We start from the raw sequence: 16,342 nt of genomic DNA, 5'->3' as shown, positions 1-16,342 counted from the left end.
AAAACAAATTACCCCCACCCACATGGAACCACCCACATCGGCACGACGGCGGGTATCAAATCACATAAGAAATACACAGCACGAAGGCCGGTGTCAATACACATTTAATATGCTTGGCACATACACGTACACCGGTCCCGAGGTTAAGCTTAACCCTAGGGCTAACCCCTAGGGGCTAAGCTCCCCCATAAGCAGCAGCAGCCATGGACTCCAAAGAGAGAGAGAGAGCTGCAGAGAGAGAGAGGGAGAGAGCGACCTAGAGAGTGAGGGAGCTCATTGGAGCAAAATTAAAGCAAGAGAGAGAAGGTTCCGGGAGGGAGGGCCCTCACTAGGGTGAGGGGGAGCTCCAGAGACAGCGGGGGCAGCTCAGGAGAGCCGCCGGAGAGAGATCGGGGCCGGATTTGCCACCACCGGCCACCGCGCCATTAATGGCTTTTTGGCCAAATTGAAGAAGCAGAGGAAGAAGGGAGAGAAAGAAGAAGGAGAAGGGGGGGAGAGCTACCTTGGAGCCGGTGCCATCAATTTTGGCAGGGCTTCGCCGCCGATGAGGAGCAAAGCCGCAGCTGGTCCAAGACAGACGCGCGAGCTCGAACAGCTTCGGGCTCGCACAGTGATTATATATAGGAAGGTCACCGGTCACCAGTGGCAGGTGTACGGATAAACCGCCACTGGTGACCTCCAACGGCGGGCCGAAAAATAACCGCCACTTGAGGCCTCAGCAGTGGCGGGTAACTTGAGACCCGCCACTGGAGATCGCCCACCTGTTTCCCCGCTTTAGTCCCACCTCGCTAGTTTACATGAGTTCCGACCAGCATAAAAAGAATTCCGCCACCCCACTTACCTGTGGTTACTACTCAGTGTTCAGTGCGTTCCCCATTCCGGTTGAGTACTAAACTAATGATCGGGCGGTGCTTAAGGGGTTCAGGAAAGGTCACTGAGACTGAGTAGTACCATCATGTATCGGGTGGTCTACCAGTGGCGGTTCTTTTTTACGGCCACCACTCGTGGATGTTAGGGTTTCCATGGCCATTTCCAGTGGCGGTGACAAACACCGCCACTGGTGATGGACCACCAGTGGCGGTGACTTGTTTCGGGACAATATTCACCGCCACTGGTGGCGCCCGTGGATGCCTCGAGAGGCCTCCAGTGGCGGTGTGTTTTTTGGTCCATTTTAACCGCCACTGGAGGGGGATCACGGATGGAGTTTTCTGTAGTAGTGCGTGATCTCTTGCGTCAACCTGTTCGGTGAGACCCGCGGCATGTACACATGTTAGCGTTTCACCAAAATTGTTGGTTTCATGTCACTTTCTTCGTTAATGATGGATCATGCCATAGGAACATAAAAATAGAGGTCCGGAAAGAGAGACGACATGAAATAAATAAAGAAGAAAAAATTGAAAAGAAGACGACGAAGGCATGCCGGTTTCATGTCACTTTCCTTGTTAATCATGGATTATACCATAGGAGCATAAAAAATAGAGGTCTAGAAAGAGAGACGGCATGAAAGAAGAAAGAAAATTGAAAAGAAAATGCCGAAGGCCTTATTTCGAGCCATCGGCAAAATTGAAAACAAATTGGAATAAAATAAAGCCAAAAATGCCCATCCGGTTTTTAACGGATCAGTTCAAGAGACTTACACATGTCAAGCCAGCCAGGAGGCAGTAGGCTTATCGCCCTTACTACCTACGTCAAACCGGGCCCACAAGGCAGAGGCTAGAGGGCCAACTTAACCGGGCCCCAGGTGTATGAGAGAGAGCGGGCCATATCAATTATGTGTAGTAGGAAGTCAAAACAGTGGGCGGACGAGCCTATTTATATATGTTGGGCGAAACCGTCTAAGATTGGCAAGGTGGGACTAAAATCCCACCCCACGCTTGCGAAGCGCCGCTGCGCATTGCTGGGCCACTGATAGCCCAAAGGCCGAGGCCGGCCCGTTAATTGGACGGCCGCTCTGCCCATGAAAGCCTCTTTGCAGAAGGCCTTCGGCAAAGAGTTTGAATCTTGTTCTCGCGTCTCTTCGCGAGGCAAATTACGGCAAATTATTTAAAATTCGGCAGGCGCACGGGGAAACTAATTGCACGTGTCTTTCGGCAACAAGTTTGAATTTGGTTTTCGCGATTCTTGGCGCGGGCAAAACGTGTATAGGATGCCATCAATTTGTTTTCAGAAACACCGAAAATGGTATAATTTCCATAATTCACGAGAGAATTGATAAAAATGTCAGGTTAATTAAGGAAAAGTGGATGAGAACTTGTTTACGGTCATCCGATCCTTCCATTTTTTACACGCTCTGAGCAAATAAAACTGAAACAATACCAACTGCTCCCTCCGATCTTATTGAAATAAAACAACGACAAGAATTTAGGATCGGAGGGGTACCGTTTTCGTAAATTATTTCTCTCAGTAAACCCTCACTCAAAAACGAGAAAGTAACATATAAACAGAGAACAATCCATTTAAAATCACATGATAATCAGCACAATTCATTCCCGGACCAAAAACCCACACGATGATCAGCAGCTGAGCTGAACATTACCCAAGGTTATTTGTTTTGACTACAGCAAAACAGGGGCAAAAGCTAGCTTAGACCGGTTGGACCAGAAACCAGTCACTGGAACAATGATTTCTCAGCCAAAGGCAAATGTCTGCTAAAATCGGTCTGAAGAAGTTCAGGCTTTGAGTTTTTCACCGTCTGGTGTATCCCTGATCCCTTTATCCAAGAACACCTCCGGGTAGCTGCATTGGTTGACGACGAATGCATTCTCGACTCTGAAAGATTAATAGCAGAATATGGGTGTATCAGCAAATGTTCGTTGCAACACAGGAACAACAAAATGTGTGTGTGATAAGCACAGAAGCGTTCAATTATTCAAGGAGACAGAAGCGTCGCCGTCACATAAAAATCCCGGGCCGGCCAGGATCAAATGACTGACAAAGATCGGGGACCCCAGATCTAGAATCTGTCTAGCATTCTCATGTTATGGACCACAAAGAAAAAGTCTGCATTTCATATAACCTGAGACTAACTGATGTCATTCATAGGCTCACACTGAATAGACAGCAATGCAGCATCAAATACTTTACAAGCTGAAGCTATACCACTTGCTAGTTGCCAGAATAAATTACTCGAGACCACGTTGCTTTCAGGCAAATGAAAATGACATCTTGTTGGACTGGCTGACAATAGGGCGCATATGAACAAGGCGGTTGCAGCCAAAGACGTCGCTTTGCCCCAAGTAGGTTGGCAATAAAGTATGACCATGATCTTATCCTGTGCTTAAAAGTACTCCCCATGCGTTATCTAAATCTCTGAACATTAGTTACACACATGGACTTAATCAGGACACCTAAATTAAGTCATCAAACTAATCATCTGACAAACAAAGTCTCTGTCTTTTGCAATGTCATCAAGTGAACTGGTCTACGGTTCAAATCCGTATGGCCCTGATATGTCCTATTTTTGGATTTTAGTATAGATATCCTATGTTTTCCTTAGTATAGCTTTTATTTTCACATTAGTACTTGTTTATAGACTGGGCGGGCGCCTGTGACGTAGAATAGGCGTAAAAGCATTACCACGGGCTCATTCATCAAAAATCATAGAGATAGGAAGAAATCTTTCTCGGTATTTACTTACGGCAACGAAGAATAAAACTATCGCTATGTTTTTTTCTTTTTCTAGTTCTTCTTCCAAGCGCAGGATAACCCCAAGGGGTTGTGGGTTTTTTTCTACCAATGGAGGCTTTCCCTTCGCCTCGCCCATGGGGGTGGTCCACAGGGTTCATAACTGCCCCTCTTGCTACGGGGAACACTGACAAGCATGAAAAAAAAAAACATGCCAAGTTCCAAAGCATCAGAAATTCAGAAATCGGGAGACTTTTCTGCTTTACCTGTTGTTGTTGTCGCAGCAGCAGGAGCTGAGCTGACAACAGCAACCATGGCAGGAGCTCTGGACGACGGCGCGGCCGTGAAAGATGTGGGTCATCCTGGGGTTGGGGCCGCCCCGGGCGATGACGCAGGTGTACTCCTCCTCTGCCTCGCTAGTCCTCGCCGCCCACGCCGCGGGGGACCTCTGGACAGGTGACAGCAGCGCGAGCCTCGACTCCCTGTTCTTCACCCCGAACTCGATCGCCGACCCCTTCTCGGGCGGCGGCAGCCTCAGGCGCCGCATCCCCAGCAGCACCCTGCCGCGGCTGTCCGCCCCCTCGAGCACGGCGGCCAGGCCGCAGGAACGGGGGTTCCTTGCCGCGTCCATGGGGAAGAAGAAGAGGCTTCTTTTTGAAGAGGCTTCTTTTTGGAGAGAGCGGCAGCGGCCGCTCTTCTCCTGCTGCTGCTGCCTTGTAGGAGGCTCCTGGGTGTCACACTCGCACGCCATTATTCCTGCGCTTGGCGTCTTCTTGTTCGGCGTTGCGGATGGCTTACTGACAGCAATCCAGTGAAATGAAGTCTTATTTTGATCTGACACACAAATCTAATGCGAAGAAATTCATCTAGTAAATGCAAAATGGACTCACCGAAGGAAGCTCTCCACAGCTGCTCTCTCGATCGGTGATTGTCTAAACAAAAGAGCAAGAACGAGGTGTGATTTAGCCAACCAATCCACGAAAGATATGGCAGACACCGCTGTCTGCTCTGCTCTCTCTGTCTTCGGTGGTGAGAGAGGTGAGCTCTGTTTCCTGTTTCCCCGAGAGAGAGAAAAAACAGAGAGGTGAGCTCTGGTGTCAGTGAGCGGTCGAGAGCCTGCAGAGCTAGCAGAGGAGGAGGACTAGTACTGCTGGGGGAGTGGGTCCTACCGCTACCGTACCAGCAGGAGATTGCACCGCTCCCCGAGGCAAGCGAGAACCCTCGAGGAGGTCGTCTGCGTTTATCCTAGAGCCGCCCTTCTCGAAATTCCTTATTTGCATCCGTGCTCAAAAACAAAATTCCTTTATTTACATCCGTCCTCATCAATTCATCAGGAAACAAAAATATGTTGTGGTGTACCAAGAAATCACAGATGGTCACGGATGGTCACGCATCGGCTTGGCTGACTGGCAGAATGTGCTCCGCAACATGTGTGGATCCAGTGGTTGATTTATTTTTACCATATACTCCCTCCTTCCTAAAATATACTACTCCTAAGTCAATTTTGTAAGGTTTAACCAAATTTATTAAAAAAATCTATTGATATATGTAGCTTCAAAATAATTTTATTGAATTCATCATGATATGTATCTTCATATCATATTATTGATAGTGTAGATATTAGTATTTTTCTTTAAGTAAATTTGATCAGACTTTAAAATTTAACTTATAACAAAGTGATTTGGATTTGTATTTGTATTTATAACAAAGTTAAAATCGCCAATGCTCCTCGAGGTAACTTCAGGCCCGCCGACAGTAATGTACGATTTGACGTACAACGGCAACCTCTCAGCTCCATCGGCTGGACTCAACTTTCCATGGACAGTAATGTCCGATTGGACGTACATCAGTCCGTCCATTCTAGACTTCAAGTGATGGAGGAACTCAAATAGAATATTACGGATTTACGGCTCCATTATTCGCAATGCCGCACAAATGCTCACTTGATAATCTTTGCGAAGCTTGCCACAAGGACCGGCAGCCGCAACCTACCATAGAAATCGATCTTTATCCTTTTGCGACACTTGGTCTTTCACATTTTCCATTCACAGCTAACTCATACTATAAGTCATCACAGTTCAGCTGTTTACGATCAAGAAGCTGCCACTGAATAATCCCATTGTGAGAAAACCTGGCAACAAATTATAAAAAAGGGTCATGTACATGCAAATACATTTAAATGCAATGATAAACAAAGATAGTCAGGACTCAGGACATGTAATTATAAGTTCAAAAAAAAGTTGTACCTAAACCAATTATTGATTTATGCAGTAAGCAATCAAACCAATCAAGTGATAAGTGCAAACATCGGTCATGTGCAAACGATCAGCTATCAGCGCCTGCTCGCAACCAAATTAAAGAAACTTCAGTTTTCCAAATTGGGTCTAATGTCATGTACTCGCAGATAGCATAATAACCTACATATGTGAGGATAGAAAATTAGAGATAATTTACATGTTTCCCATGCAGGAAACAATAAAATTAAGCATATGAGCACTGATAAAAAAAATCATTATAATTCACAAAGGACTATATTGCTTGTAGCTCATCACTGGTTCTAACAAGTATCGTCTTGCGGTTGCTTCCCATATACGATGATTACCTCACGTTATGCTTGTGAAGTTAAAGTACCGCACATAATTCATGTAAAATTTCAGGTATATACAAAAGATAGTACAATGATATTCGAAAACATTAAAACTCTACCTCAACTTGAAATGGCGTGGTGACTATTTCCAAACTCGAAATCTACAACTACCCACAAACAGACCAATAGGACTACAACAGACCAATAATAAAAGACTTTCTACAACAACACCTTTGCAGGTTTCAGAACACAAAAGCAACACAAATGAACCGAAACCGCTTAGCCTGCCTTGTGTCAGTCTATCCTTCTCCTATTCTCCACACCCCCCCTACAGTTGGAGTCTTGGGATTCATGTCGCCCATCCTCTTTTTGCCGCTGAGATATCAATGCCCACATGTTCCAGAAGTACTGTGCCCCGCCGGAGCAGGTCCCGTTCATGAGGCCACTCATTTTGAAAATGCCCCCCAACAAAGCTGCAATCCCTGTAGTCAACATGTTCTTCCCAACTCTTGCTTCTCACTGATATAGTGCAGTGGAACTGTGTTTACATGTTATGATAGGGCACATCTTATCTTCATACTCCTGCATGTATTCAACCTTTAGCATACTGTCTAGCCAATCCATTGGGACACACAACATCAAGAAACAACTGCTGCTTCAACGGCGGCGGAAGCAAGAACGGCATCCGATTCTGACCAGTCATGGCCTTCCCATAACTCAGGCAATGATTCCTTGATGTTGTGGATGCTCTCCAGTGCGTGATCAGCCCCTCGAACGACTACAGACCTGCCAAACTAAAAAGAAATCATAGAGTTGCAGATGTAACTAACATTTCTCGCAAAAGGGAACCATAGGTGGTTTGGAGTTGTGGGTGATGCATGCAATCTTACAATTACAGTGTGGAAGCCTGCAGCCTTTCCTGAAGCAATGTTCTGTGTGCTGTCATCGAAAAGGAACTGAAAAATGGAAGTAGCAACTATCAGGCCGTGGTTGCTATTAGGGAATGTTCTTGGCCAAGTACTAATTAAGATGGATCATTCATACCGTTTTCTTGGGATATAATTGTGATCCGAATTGCAGCCTCCATAGATTCAATGGTGGGTTTGCAGCAGATGGTTCAACAGAGAACAAACAATCCTGGGACTTGTTTAGGCCATTGCTCGGCACAGCTGGTGGATTCAATGTCTCAAAGCATATCACACCCTCAAAGCAGTCCTCCAAACCCAGCCTGCCCAGAACCTCCTCCGCATGAACCTTGTCCGAGTTTGTGAATATCTGCAACAAGCAAATTTTGGTTGATAAATGAGACTGTAAAAATGTATTCTCAAAATTAATTTGCCAATGCAAGGCGGTAGGTTGTACAGCATAAGAGCGAAAGAACTGTGGTAAACTAACGCACTATTTTTCTCTGTGGAATGGAAAGTGGAGCGATCCTCAAAACAGGGTCAGGGCTCATAAGTCTACCCTGAAGATTTGCATGAAATTCATCGTTGTCAAGCTCATAACCTAACGCCTGCAGAGAAGTATCAGTAGCATGATTAGGGGTGAACCATACAAGCTCTTGCTCTGAAATAAAATTAAATAAAAATAAATACATCTTGGACCTTTAGACCAGCCCTTGTGGTGCCATATTCCCTGTTCAATTTGCAGATGGTCACCCATGTAATCTGATAGCAAAAATTTCAAATTTAGTCTCTCCATGCATTTATGAAAACATAATGCTTTGTAAAGCAGGAAGATATGGAAAATGATTATAATTATTCAAACCTTGTATATTTTGCGGCAAGCAAGATTAATGCCAGCACTAAGGGGATACAGAGTATCATCGATGTTCGCAGTATCAAGTGGGAAACAGCGTTTGTTAAACAAATATAACTTCGACAAACAATGCTTCTGGTTTTTAGAGCAAGGTACATGTATGGAAAAAATGGACATCATTTAAAAAGCTTGTACTGCATGTTAGTGTGTGTTGTCTCTTGCACTGTACCTTATCTAATGAAATCAGAGAGAAAATTCAATCAACTTCATAGAATCAGTGTCATCTCTTGTTATGAAAATGAAATTCTTGTCAAATTAATGATACTCAGTTCATATGCGTAGAGGGAGAAAAATAAATCCAGTGTCACAACCATGCTACACCAGCTCACCTAAGTTACCATATAATGCGATCCAACAAAACTGGTCCAATTGAGGATAGCGAACCAATCCAAGCAATTATTGTAAATGGCAGTTAAGCAAGAGACTGACGGACCTTTTCTAGGAGGAGACCATGGCTCATAGAATCATTCATGTATGAAATGGTAAGCCCAGCAATCTGTAGCCTGCATTTTGAACCATCATTTAAACAGATTGTTTCCTCGAACACAGCAACAGGGCAAAGAACAGGAGTATGGACAAATAATATAAAATGTACTAAGGCGGAAAAGGATCTAGAACGGCATACCATTAAAGGTTCATTTTACCATTCTAAAACCCAAGAAAGAATTAGATAGTCCTGCAAAAAGACGGAAAAATAGAAGGGTCAAGACTACCTAGGTGTATTTAAACTTGAACGAAGAAAACTAATAAATCTTGGCAATCTAAATGGAAAAGAATCAGAATGTCCTTAAATCTGAATTACTTGAACTCCTACCACAAAATTACTACAATTCCTCTTTTCATAAGAACATAAAAGAACTTGCCAGAGAAGGTTCAGAGTGATAGACCAGATATCAGTCATCTTTTATAATTTAGAACCAAACTAAGAACATAAAATCCTATGATGTGCATAGCACTGGAGGTGCTGGCTCTCATTTTCAGGCTCACGGATTAAAGCATTGGAAATTTCAACCAAGAACAACAAATAAAATATTATGCTTACAATTTAAGTGCATCTGAAAATTCTCAGCACCATTGAGGTCATGTCACAATATATTTGCCTACATGCAGATGATAATATGATATATGAATATATTTATCTAAAATTGATGGGATAAGAGCGGGAAGCCGGTAACACAAGAAGTGGACTAAAAATATCTACAGCCATACTAATTTATGAATGGGTCAAGCAACTTAAGTCCACAATGCAAATGAACTATGCATTATTATATAATGGTAAAAGGCATAGTAATAAACACAAAGTAAGAAAATGAAATCAGCACATATAGGGCTAGGAAAATGGGATAGATAATATCAGTTACTGGATAATACAGATGCTAACCTCATCAGCACCAGTTTCTGATTTGGATGGAAGAATGAATCGATCACTGAACCGCACCCTGAAAACAAAAGCTCAGTTTGGACTGAAAACAGAGTGCAGGAGGCCTGGGGTATGGGCAACGCCAATGCTGCTGGGAACCGCCTGTGAAGGTACCAGCCCCATACGGGCTCCCTCTGTTATTTGGATGACTAAGTTTGAGCGAGCCAGCCAGGCCAAATAAGTTTTGTTAGTGAGATTACATTATTAGTTGGATGACTAAGTTTGAGCGAGCCAGCCAGGCCAAATAAGCTATGCAGCGTACCGAAATTCGCACAATGAAAGTAATGCAGATGCAACCTAGGTAGTTGAACACACTATTAAAAGCATCGCAGAAGGCACTCACTAGTGATAAGATAATATGAACTTGAACATTTTAGGAAAGAACAGAAAATACAGGTGGGAATGAATAGGCCCGTGGCCTGCTGGTGTGAGGGAAATTTCTCGCCTCATAACCCCAAATACAATCTCTAGGATTAACGAAAACATTGTGACAAATTTACTTGAATAAGCATGCACTTGTTCGAGTGTGGTGGCATGCATTGGTATATTCTATTATAATTATCTATAGTCTGAAATACAGAGCTAAGCACTTAGTGAAAATGCTTAGAGTTTAACTACGGACCTGTTTCTTGAGCAATGACCAGGCATCTTCATCATCCAATTTGTCAACATGGTGGTACGGCTGGACAGCTTTCAGTTGTCGAGCCACTCTTTCATCTCTGGTAGTGACAAGGACTCGGCTGCCTGGAGCAGTTGCATCGACTAAGGTTGTTTTTTACTTTTTAGCACATCCACCCATGCACCATGGCTCCACCACATCATCCATCACCATTAAGGTCTTGTGGCCAATCAGGACATCCTTCAAGGTTCGCTGAAGCGTGAGCTTTGCATTTCCAGCTAATTGGCAGTCTCCTCTGGCTTCTGTGATGGCCCTTCTCAACAACTCAGCTTCACTGAAGTTTTGGTTGACGCTCAACCATATCTTCTTGATAAACCCACCATCATTGACCTCGTCATTGAAGACCTTCTGAGCAAGGGTGGTCTTACCAATGCCACCAACGCCTACAAGGAGTTTGGCCGCTAGACTAGTATTAGGTCCCATCGTGCCTTCACAGAAAAGATGACTTAGATAAATTATGATAATCCAGTTAGTTCTAGTGTTCTACTATCATATACTCATCAGTCTTATTAAGAAACTACACAAAACACTTTTACCTACGCATCCATATCGCTGAGTATGATAACTATAATAACCTACCAAAGCAGGTTCGTTACACCGAATGCACTTCCGACATGATAAAGATTCTAGACCATCTTACCAGTGAAATGGTAGAAAATCACGATCCACAGCATCTTATAAGCAGGTTTGTAAAAGGAAATCGTGAAATGTCAGGTTATATCATCAACCGAAGATGAGGTAGTGGAGCATTCATAGCAAGAACTGTCGACAGCATGTCATATACTCATATGTATGGACAATACTCACAAAAAGGGCCAGAGCACTTCTGTTTAAATAATTAGCTAACATGAAATCAGTCATATCAGGATAATTAAACATTAGTACGACAAAGTTGCATAGCTAATGACAATAGCAACCCACTCCCAAAAGATGATCCATCTCCATGTTTTCAAAAAACCAATGACTTCCTTCAGGTAAAACAACATTCAACTTAGAAATTTTATGCAACTCAAGGTGATAGGAATTGTCATCATCAGGGAGAATATTAACTCAAGGATGATGGTAGTTGTTTGCTTTCAAAGTAGCCACACACCATTCCTGAAGATATTACAGGTAACGGTAGTTGCTTCCTTTCAAAGTAGCCACACACCATTTCTGGAGAGATTACAGGTAACCATCAAGTCTGATTACATCAAAGGTAACAGAGGAAATAACACTAAATTAAACAAAGATGCATGGTTGCATCTCAAACAATACTTCCAGTAGGCTTGTTCATTACACATCTTGGGAGATGTTCAGTGATGACCTCCCTCATCACTTTACCATTAGGATTCTCTTCCTGGCACTTCACTTCAGTATAACCAGTATCATGATGATCTGGAAGTTCGAGAGATGGAAGCAGTTGATCTTGGCGATCTATAAGTATATTGTGAAGCAGACAGCACACAAGAATAATACTCGGTAACTTATTCTTATCAGGCCTCCACATGACTTTGTGCAAGATCCTCCAGGAGCCTTTCAGCCGTGCCAATGCTCTCGTTCCAAGCATTCTTGCAGCTTTTTGTCGAGCATTAAACTCGACCATTTGGGCAGACAGATTTTCACCTTCATACGGAGTCATAAGCCATGGAAGTAGAGGATAACACACGTCACCAACAATGAACTCCCTTATTTGTGCATCGTCCCTTGAAACTTGGGCAGGACCATCCAAGCGTTTTCCAGCCTCACAGAGCTTGTAAAATCCAGAGAACTTCAACAGTCGTGGAAACGTCATGCTGCCAGGCCAACCGGTGACAATATCAATAAATCGCATCTCATGGTCAAAAACCCCTTGCAGGAACATACTGTAGTTCTTCGCATGGTCGCACCAGTCTTCTGATGAATCAACAGCAGGAAGTGTCATAACTATGTGTGTGGCATCAATGGCGCCACAACAATTTGGCAGACCAGACACCACCTCAAAGTTAGCTTTGATATCATCCATCCTCTCCTGGTCCGGCCACGCCAGATGATACCGAGCCCTCTCTTCCATCGACTCGATAAACCTCCATGTCACTTGCGAAACAGTAGACTGCCCCACGCCAAAAGCAGCTCCCACCGACACCTGGGAATCACCAGATGCCAGCCTCCTCATAGCAATTGCTACTTGCTTCTCCACACTAAGTAGTCTCCCCTCAATGTTGATCAGCCCAGAAGGTGGCCTTGAGATCAAATCATCCCTTACAATTGAGCAGATGTAGTCAAAGGTACTCCTCGACGTCCTGAAGAAGTACCTGAATGCTTCATCCTCGTCTGAAGGCACCGGCGCAGTAACACCTGTCCATCAGAGTGAATCAAAACGCGAAATTTTATCTCCACGCCTCAACAGCATCTCATTGAGGAATCACAAATCGGCATAAGATAAGTCTACAAGATTCGTCCTCCCGGCAAGAACAATGTTGTCCACACCCCAAATCTTGATTTGACCGAATTTGGGGGATGCAACATGAACGGTAAGGGCATGGGGAGAGGACAGCGCTAGGGTTTACAAGGTTTGGGAGGAGGTTCATACGGTACCTGACTTGGCTTGGCGTTCCTTGTGCTTGCTGAGGAAGGCGTACCACCACTCCGTGTCAGGGCCACGGAGGTCCGACTCGAGCGCCGCCACCGCGCCGCCGGTCTTGGCTCTCTTGACCTTGCCGGAGTCTTTCGGCTTGCTTGATTCCATGATCTTCCGCTTGCCCTTCTTGGTCTTCTCCTCGGTCGCGGTCGCGCCGCCTCCCGATTCCTCCTCCCTTTCTTCTTCTTGCTCTCCTCCGGGGGCTTTCTCGTCGCTGCTCATGCCCTCCTGCTGATAACTGGGTCTCTCAGGAACACAACTAGAGTATACGTTTGGAACTAATAAAATTGGAAACATAACATAGTACTGGAAACATAACATAGTGATCAAACTTATTTTGATTTTGTTTCTACGCAGATCCAAGTATAATACGAAAATAAAATAAACACACCGTGTGAACCTTCTGGCGGCGTGCCACGGTGGCCTCCCGAAGGCGCATTGATTGGCGTCGTCCTCGTAGCGGTAAGCGACGACCGGCAGGGACAAGCTGCGAGCGCGCCAAGCAAGGACAAGCCGCGACGGCGGCCTCACGAAGGCGCATTGATTTGCGTCGTCCTCCTAGCAGTGAGCGAGGACCGGCAGGGACAAGCTGCGAGGGCTTCACGCGACGACGAGCCGCGACGGTGGCCTCCCGAAGGCGCATTGATTTGTGTCGTCCTCCTAGCGGTGAGCGAGCACCGGCAGGGACAAGCTGCGAGGGCGGCACGCGGGGACCCGCCGCGACGGCGGCCTCCCGAAGGCGCATTGATTGGCGTCGCCCTGCTTGTGGTGAGCCAGGACCGGTAGGGACAAGCTTCGAGGGCGGCACGCGGGGTCCAGCCGCGACGGTGGCCTCTCGAACGCGAATTGATTGGCGTCCTCCTCCTTGCACAGAGAAACGACCGGCAGGGTCAAGCTGCGATGACGGAACGCGGGGACGAGCCGCGCCTGCGGCCTCCCGAAGGCGCATTGATTGGTGTCGCCCTCCTTGCGGTGAGACACGACCGGCAGGGACAAGCTGCGAGGGCAGCACGAGGGGTCCAGCCACTACGGCGGCCTCTTGAAGGCGAATTGATTGGCGTCCTCCTCCTTGCGCCGAGCGATGACCGACAAGGTCAACCTGCGAGGCCGGCACACGGGGACAAGCTACCACAGCGGCCTCCCGAAAGCGCATTGATTTGTGTCGTCCTCCTAGCAGTGAGCGAGCACCGGTAGGGACAAGCTGCGAGGGCGGCACGCGGGGACGAGCCGCGACGGCGGCCTCTCGAAGGTGCACAGATTGGCGTCGCCCTTCTTGCGGTGAGCCAGGACCGGCCGGGACAAGCAGCGAGGGCAACACGCAGGGTCCAGCCATGACGGCCGCCTCTCGAAGGCGAATTGATTGGCATCGTCCACCTTGCGCTAAGCGATGATCGGCGGGGTCAAGCGACAAGGGCGGCACTTGGGGACGAGGCGCGACGGCGGCCTCCTAAAGGCGCATTGATTAGCGTCGCCCTCCTTGCGGTGAGCCAGGACCGGCAAGTTCAAGCTGCGACGGCGGCACGCGAGGGGTCTAGCCGCAACTGCGGCCTCTCGAAGGCGAATTGATTGGCGTCCTCCACCTTGTGCTGAGCGGCGACCGGCTGGGTCAAGCTGCGAGGGAGGCACGCGGGGACGAGCCGCGATGGCGGCCTCCCGAAGGCGCATTAATCGGTGTCGCCCTCCTTGCGGTGAGCCAGGACCGGCAGGGACAAGCTGTGAGGGTGGCACGCAGGGTTCGGCCGCGACGACGTCCTCTCGAAGGCGAATTGATTGGCGTCCTCCTCCTTGCGCTGAGCGACGACCGGCAGGGTCAAGCTGTGAGGGCGGCACGCGGGGACGAGCCGCGACTATGGCCTCCCGAAGGCGCATTGATTGGCGTCGTCCTCCCTGCGATGAGCGACGACCGGCAGGGTCATGCTGCGAGGGCGGCACGCGGGGACGAGCCGCGCCGGCGGCGTGCGAGTAAGACCCGTGGCGGCGCGGATCCGAGCCATAAGGAAGCGAGCCGGAGCAGATCCGGGCCATAGGGAGGTGCGGCGACGTCCCACGAGTAGCACTGCGAACTTCGTCGAAGTTCACGGCGGCACGTGGAGAGGGGGGCGCAGCGGTGCGAGGAGATGAGTGGGCGCCAACGTGAGGAGAAAGGGAGGTGGCGCGAGGAGAGGGCAGCGACGGAGGCATGGGCGGACGAGCCGCGACGGCAGTCCTTGAGGAGGAGCCAGGGCGGCACGGACTTGAGCTATTGGGAGGCATGGCCGCTGCAGATCCGTGCTTTAGGGGGGTGCAGCCGCCGCGGATCCGGCCCATAGGTAGGCGGCAGGGGGCGGGGGCGGATGGTGAGGGGCTGAGCTTGGGTGGTGGTTTGTGGTTGCGGTCGGGTCCAGACTTCTGGTCTGCTACTAGGACCGTCGCCGCCGACGGGCCTCGCCTGGGATAGAGATAGTCGACGGCCGGATAGGGGAAGGGATTGGGATGAATATATTCGGGCTAGGGTTTGTGTTTTCAGCGAGGCAAGGTGTCCGCCTCGGTCTTGGTTGGGTTTTAGATGGGCCTGCTCCGATGACCTAACGGGCTATTTTGGCATGTTGTGGAGACTCGAGCTCTTAAAAATATGCTTAATTTGGTTTAAAAATTAACGAACTTCGTTAAGATTGTCCGGCTTCAAACTTTTCGTCCAACCCTAGGGGGCGTGGCGACCTCTGTCTGGAAGCATCGCATGGAGAGGGGGGTGCAACAGCGCGAGGAGATGGCAGGGTGGTATTGGCATGCTTCCCAGTAAAACTGTGTCTTTGAGTTCTCGGTAACTGTGGCAGGTTATTTGTTTTCAAGAAACCCCGAAAATGGTATAATTTCCATAGTTCACCAGAGAATTGACAAAAATGTCAAGTTAATTAAGGAAAACATGATGAAAAGTAGTTTAAGGTCATACGATCCATCCATTTTTCACACGCCCTGAGCAAATAAAACCGAAACAATACCAACTACTGTTTTCCTAAAATGTTTCTGTCAGTAAACCCTCACTCAGAAACCGAGAAGATAACGTATAAACAGAGGAAACGAGCCGTTTAAATTCACATGATGGTGAGCAAAATTCATTCAGGGACCAAAGACCCACATCATGATCAGCAGCTGAGCTAAACATTAGCCAAAATCATTTGTTTTCGCTAAATCAAAACAGGGGCGAAAAGTTAGCTTAGAACATCTTCAGTAGTACCGGGTCCCTGAACAGTGCCCCTACTCACCTTTCAATGGCCGAAGCAAAAAAAACTTCTTTTCAACGAGGCCTCTACTTGAGCCATAAAGCAGGAAGTCCCCTAAATTAAACCCCCGAGCCCTCGTTCCCATGGGCTCCCCTACTCATGCCACATTAGCAGTTGGCCGGCCCGCTCCATCTCCAGCCATCCCTTCGCCGCTCCGGCCGCCTTACCTCCGTCTCCGGCCCCCGCCTGCGCCCCCGCATGGAACCTGCGATGCCGCTGCTCCCTTGGCGGGCCCGGCCGCACCTTCCCGCTGCCGCTTCGCGCACCCAGCACAGCGCCTAGCTTCCGTCCGCCGTCGTCGTCGCTAACGGCGGCCCCGTCAACGCCGTCCGGGGCTTGTGCCACCCCTTCCCCT

The 16,342-nt window shown here is 47.6% G+C and overlaps 2 protein-coding genes and 1 non-coding gene across 4 annotated transcripts; all 3 read right to left on the bottom strand.

The window, feature by feature from the left end:
- Positions 1-2,404: 2,404 nt before the first annotated feature.
- On the bottom strand, positions 2,405-4,848 carry LOC104581705. Of its 2 annotated transcripts, none has more exons than XM_010229999.3 (3): positions 4,515-4,848; positions 3,891-4,417; positions 2,405-2,769 (listed from the first exon to the last, which is right to left on the bottom strand). In XM_010229999.3, the coding sequence occupies exons 2-3, from the start codon at positions 4,373-4,375 to the stop codon at positions 2,670-2,672; spliced, it is 585 nt and encodes a 194-aa protein (XP_010228301.1). In that variant the 5' UTR covers positions 4,376-4,417; positions 4,515-4,848; the 3' UTR covers positions 2,405-2,669. The 2 variants fall into 2 exon arrangements, with proteins under 2 accessions (XP_010228301.1, XP_010228300.1); XM_010229998.3 differs by having other exon boundaries at positions 3,891-4,421; positions 4,515-4,846.
- A 1,387-nt stretch (positions 4,849-6,235) lies between these two features.
- Positions 6,236-10,953, bottom strand: LOC100840381. Its single transcript, XR_002962159.1, has 8 exons — positions 9,411-10,953; positions 8,655-8,705; positions 8,463-8,532; positions 7,816-7,878; positions 7,611-7,724; positions 7,256-7,486; positions 7,102-7,167; positions 6,236-7,005 (listed from the first exon to the last, which is right to left on the bottom strand). It is a non-coding gene; the product is annotated as an uncharacterized LOC100840381 (transcript).
- Positions 10,954-11,131: 178 nt separating this feature from the next.
- LOC100843288 (protein ANTAGONIST OF LIKE HETEROCHROMATIN PROTEIN 1-like) lies at positions 11,132-13,005 on the bottom strand. The gene is made up of 2 exons (XM_003557464.4): positions 12,685-13,005; positions 11,132-12,444 (listed from the first exon to the last, which is right to left on the bottom strand). The coding sequence occupies exons 1-2, from the start codon at positions 12,947-12,949 to the stop codon at positions 11,375-11,377; spliced, it is 1,335 nt and encodes a 444-aa protein (XP_003557512.2). The 5' UTR covers positions 12,950-13,005; the 3' UTR covers positions 11,132-11,374.
- Between the last annotated feature and the right edge of the window lie 3,337 nt (positions 13,006-16,342).

The sequence above is a fragment of the Brachypodium distachyon genome, chromosome 1 (genome assembly GCF_000005505.3).
Source record: "Brachypodium distachyon strain Bd21 chromosome 1, Brachypodium_distachyon_v3.0, whole genome shotgun sequence".
In the NCBI taxonomy this organism is placed as follows: Eukaryota; Viridiplantae; Streptophyta; class Magnoliopsida; order Poales; family Poaceae; genus Brachypodium; species Brachypodium distachyon.
This window is presented reverse-complemented; position numbering and strand designations above follow the sequence as displayed.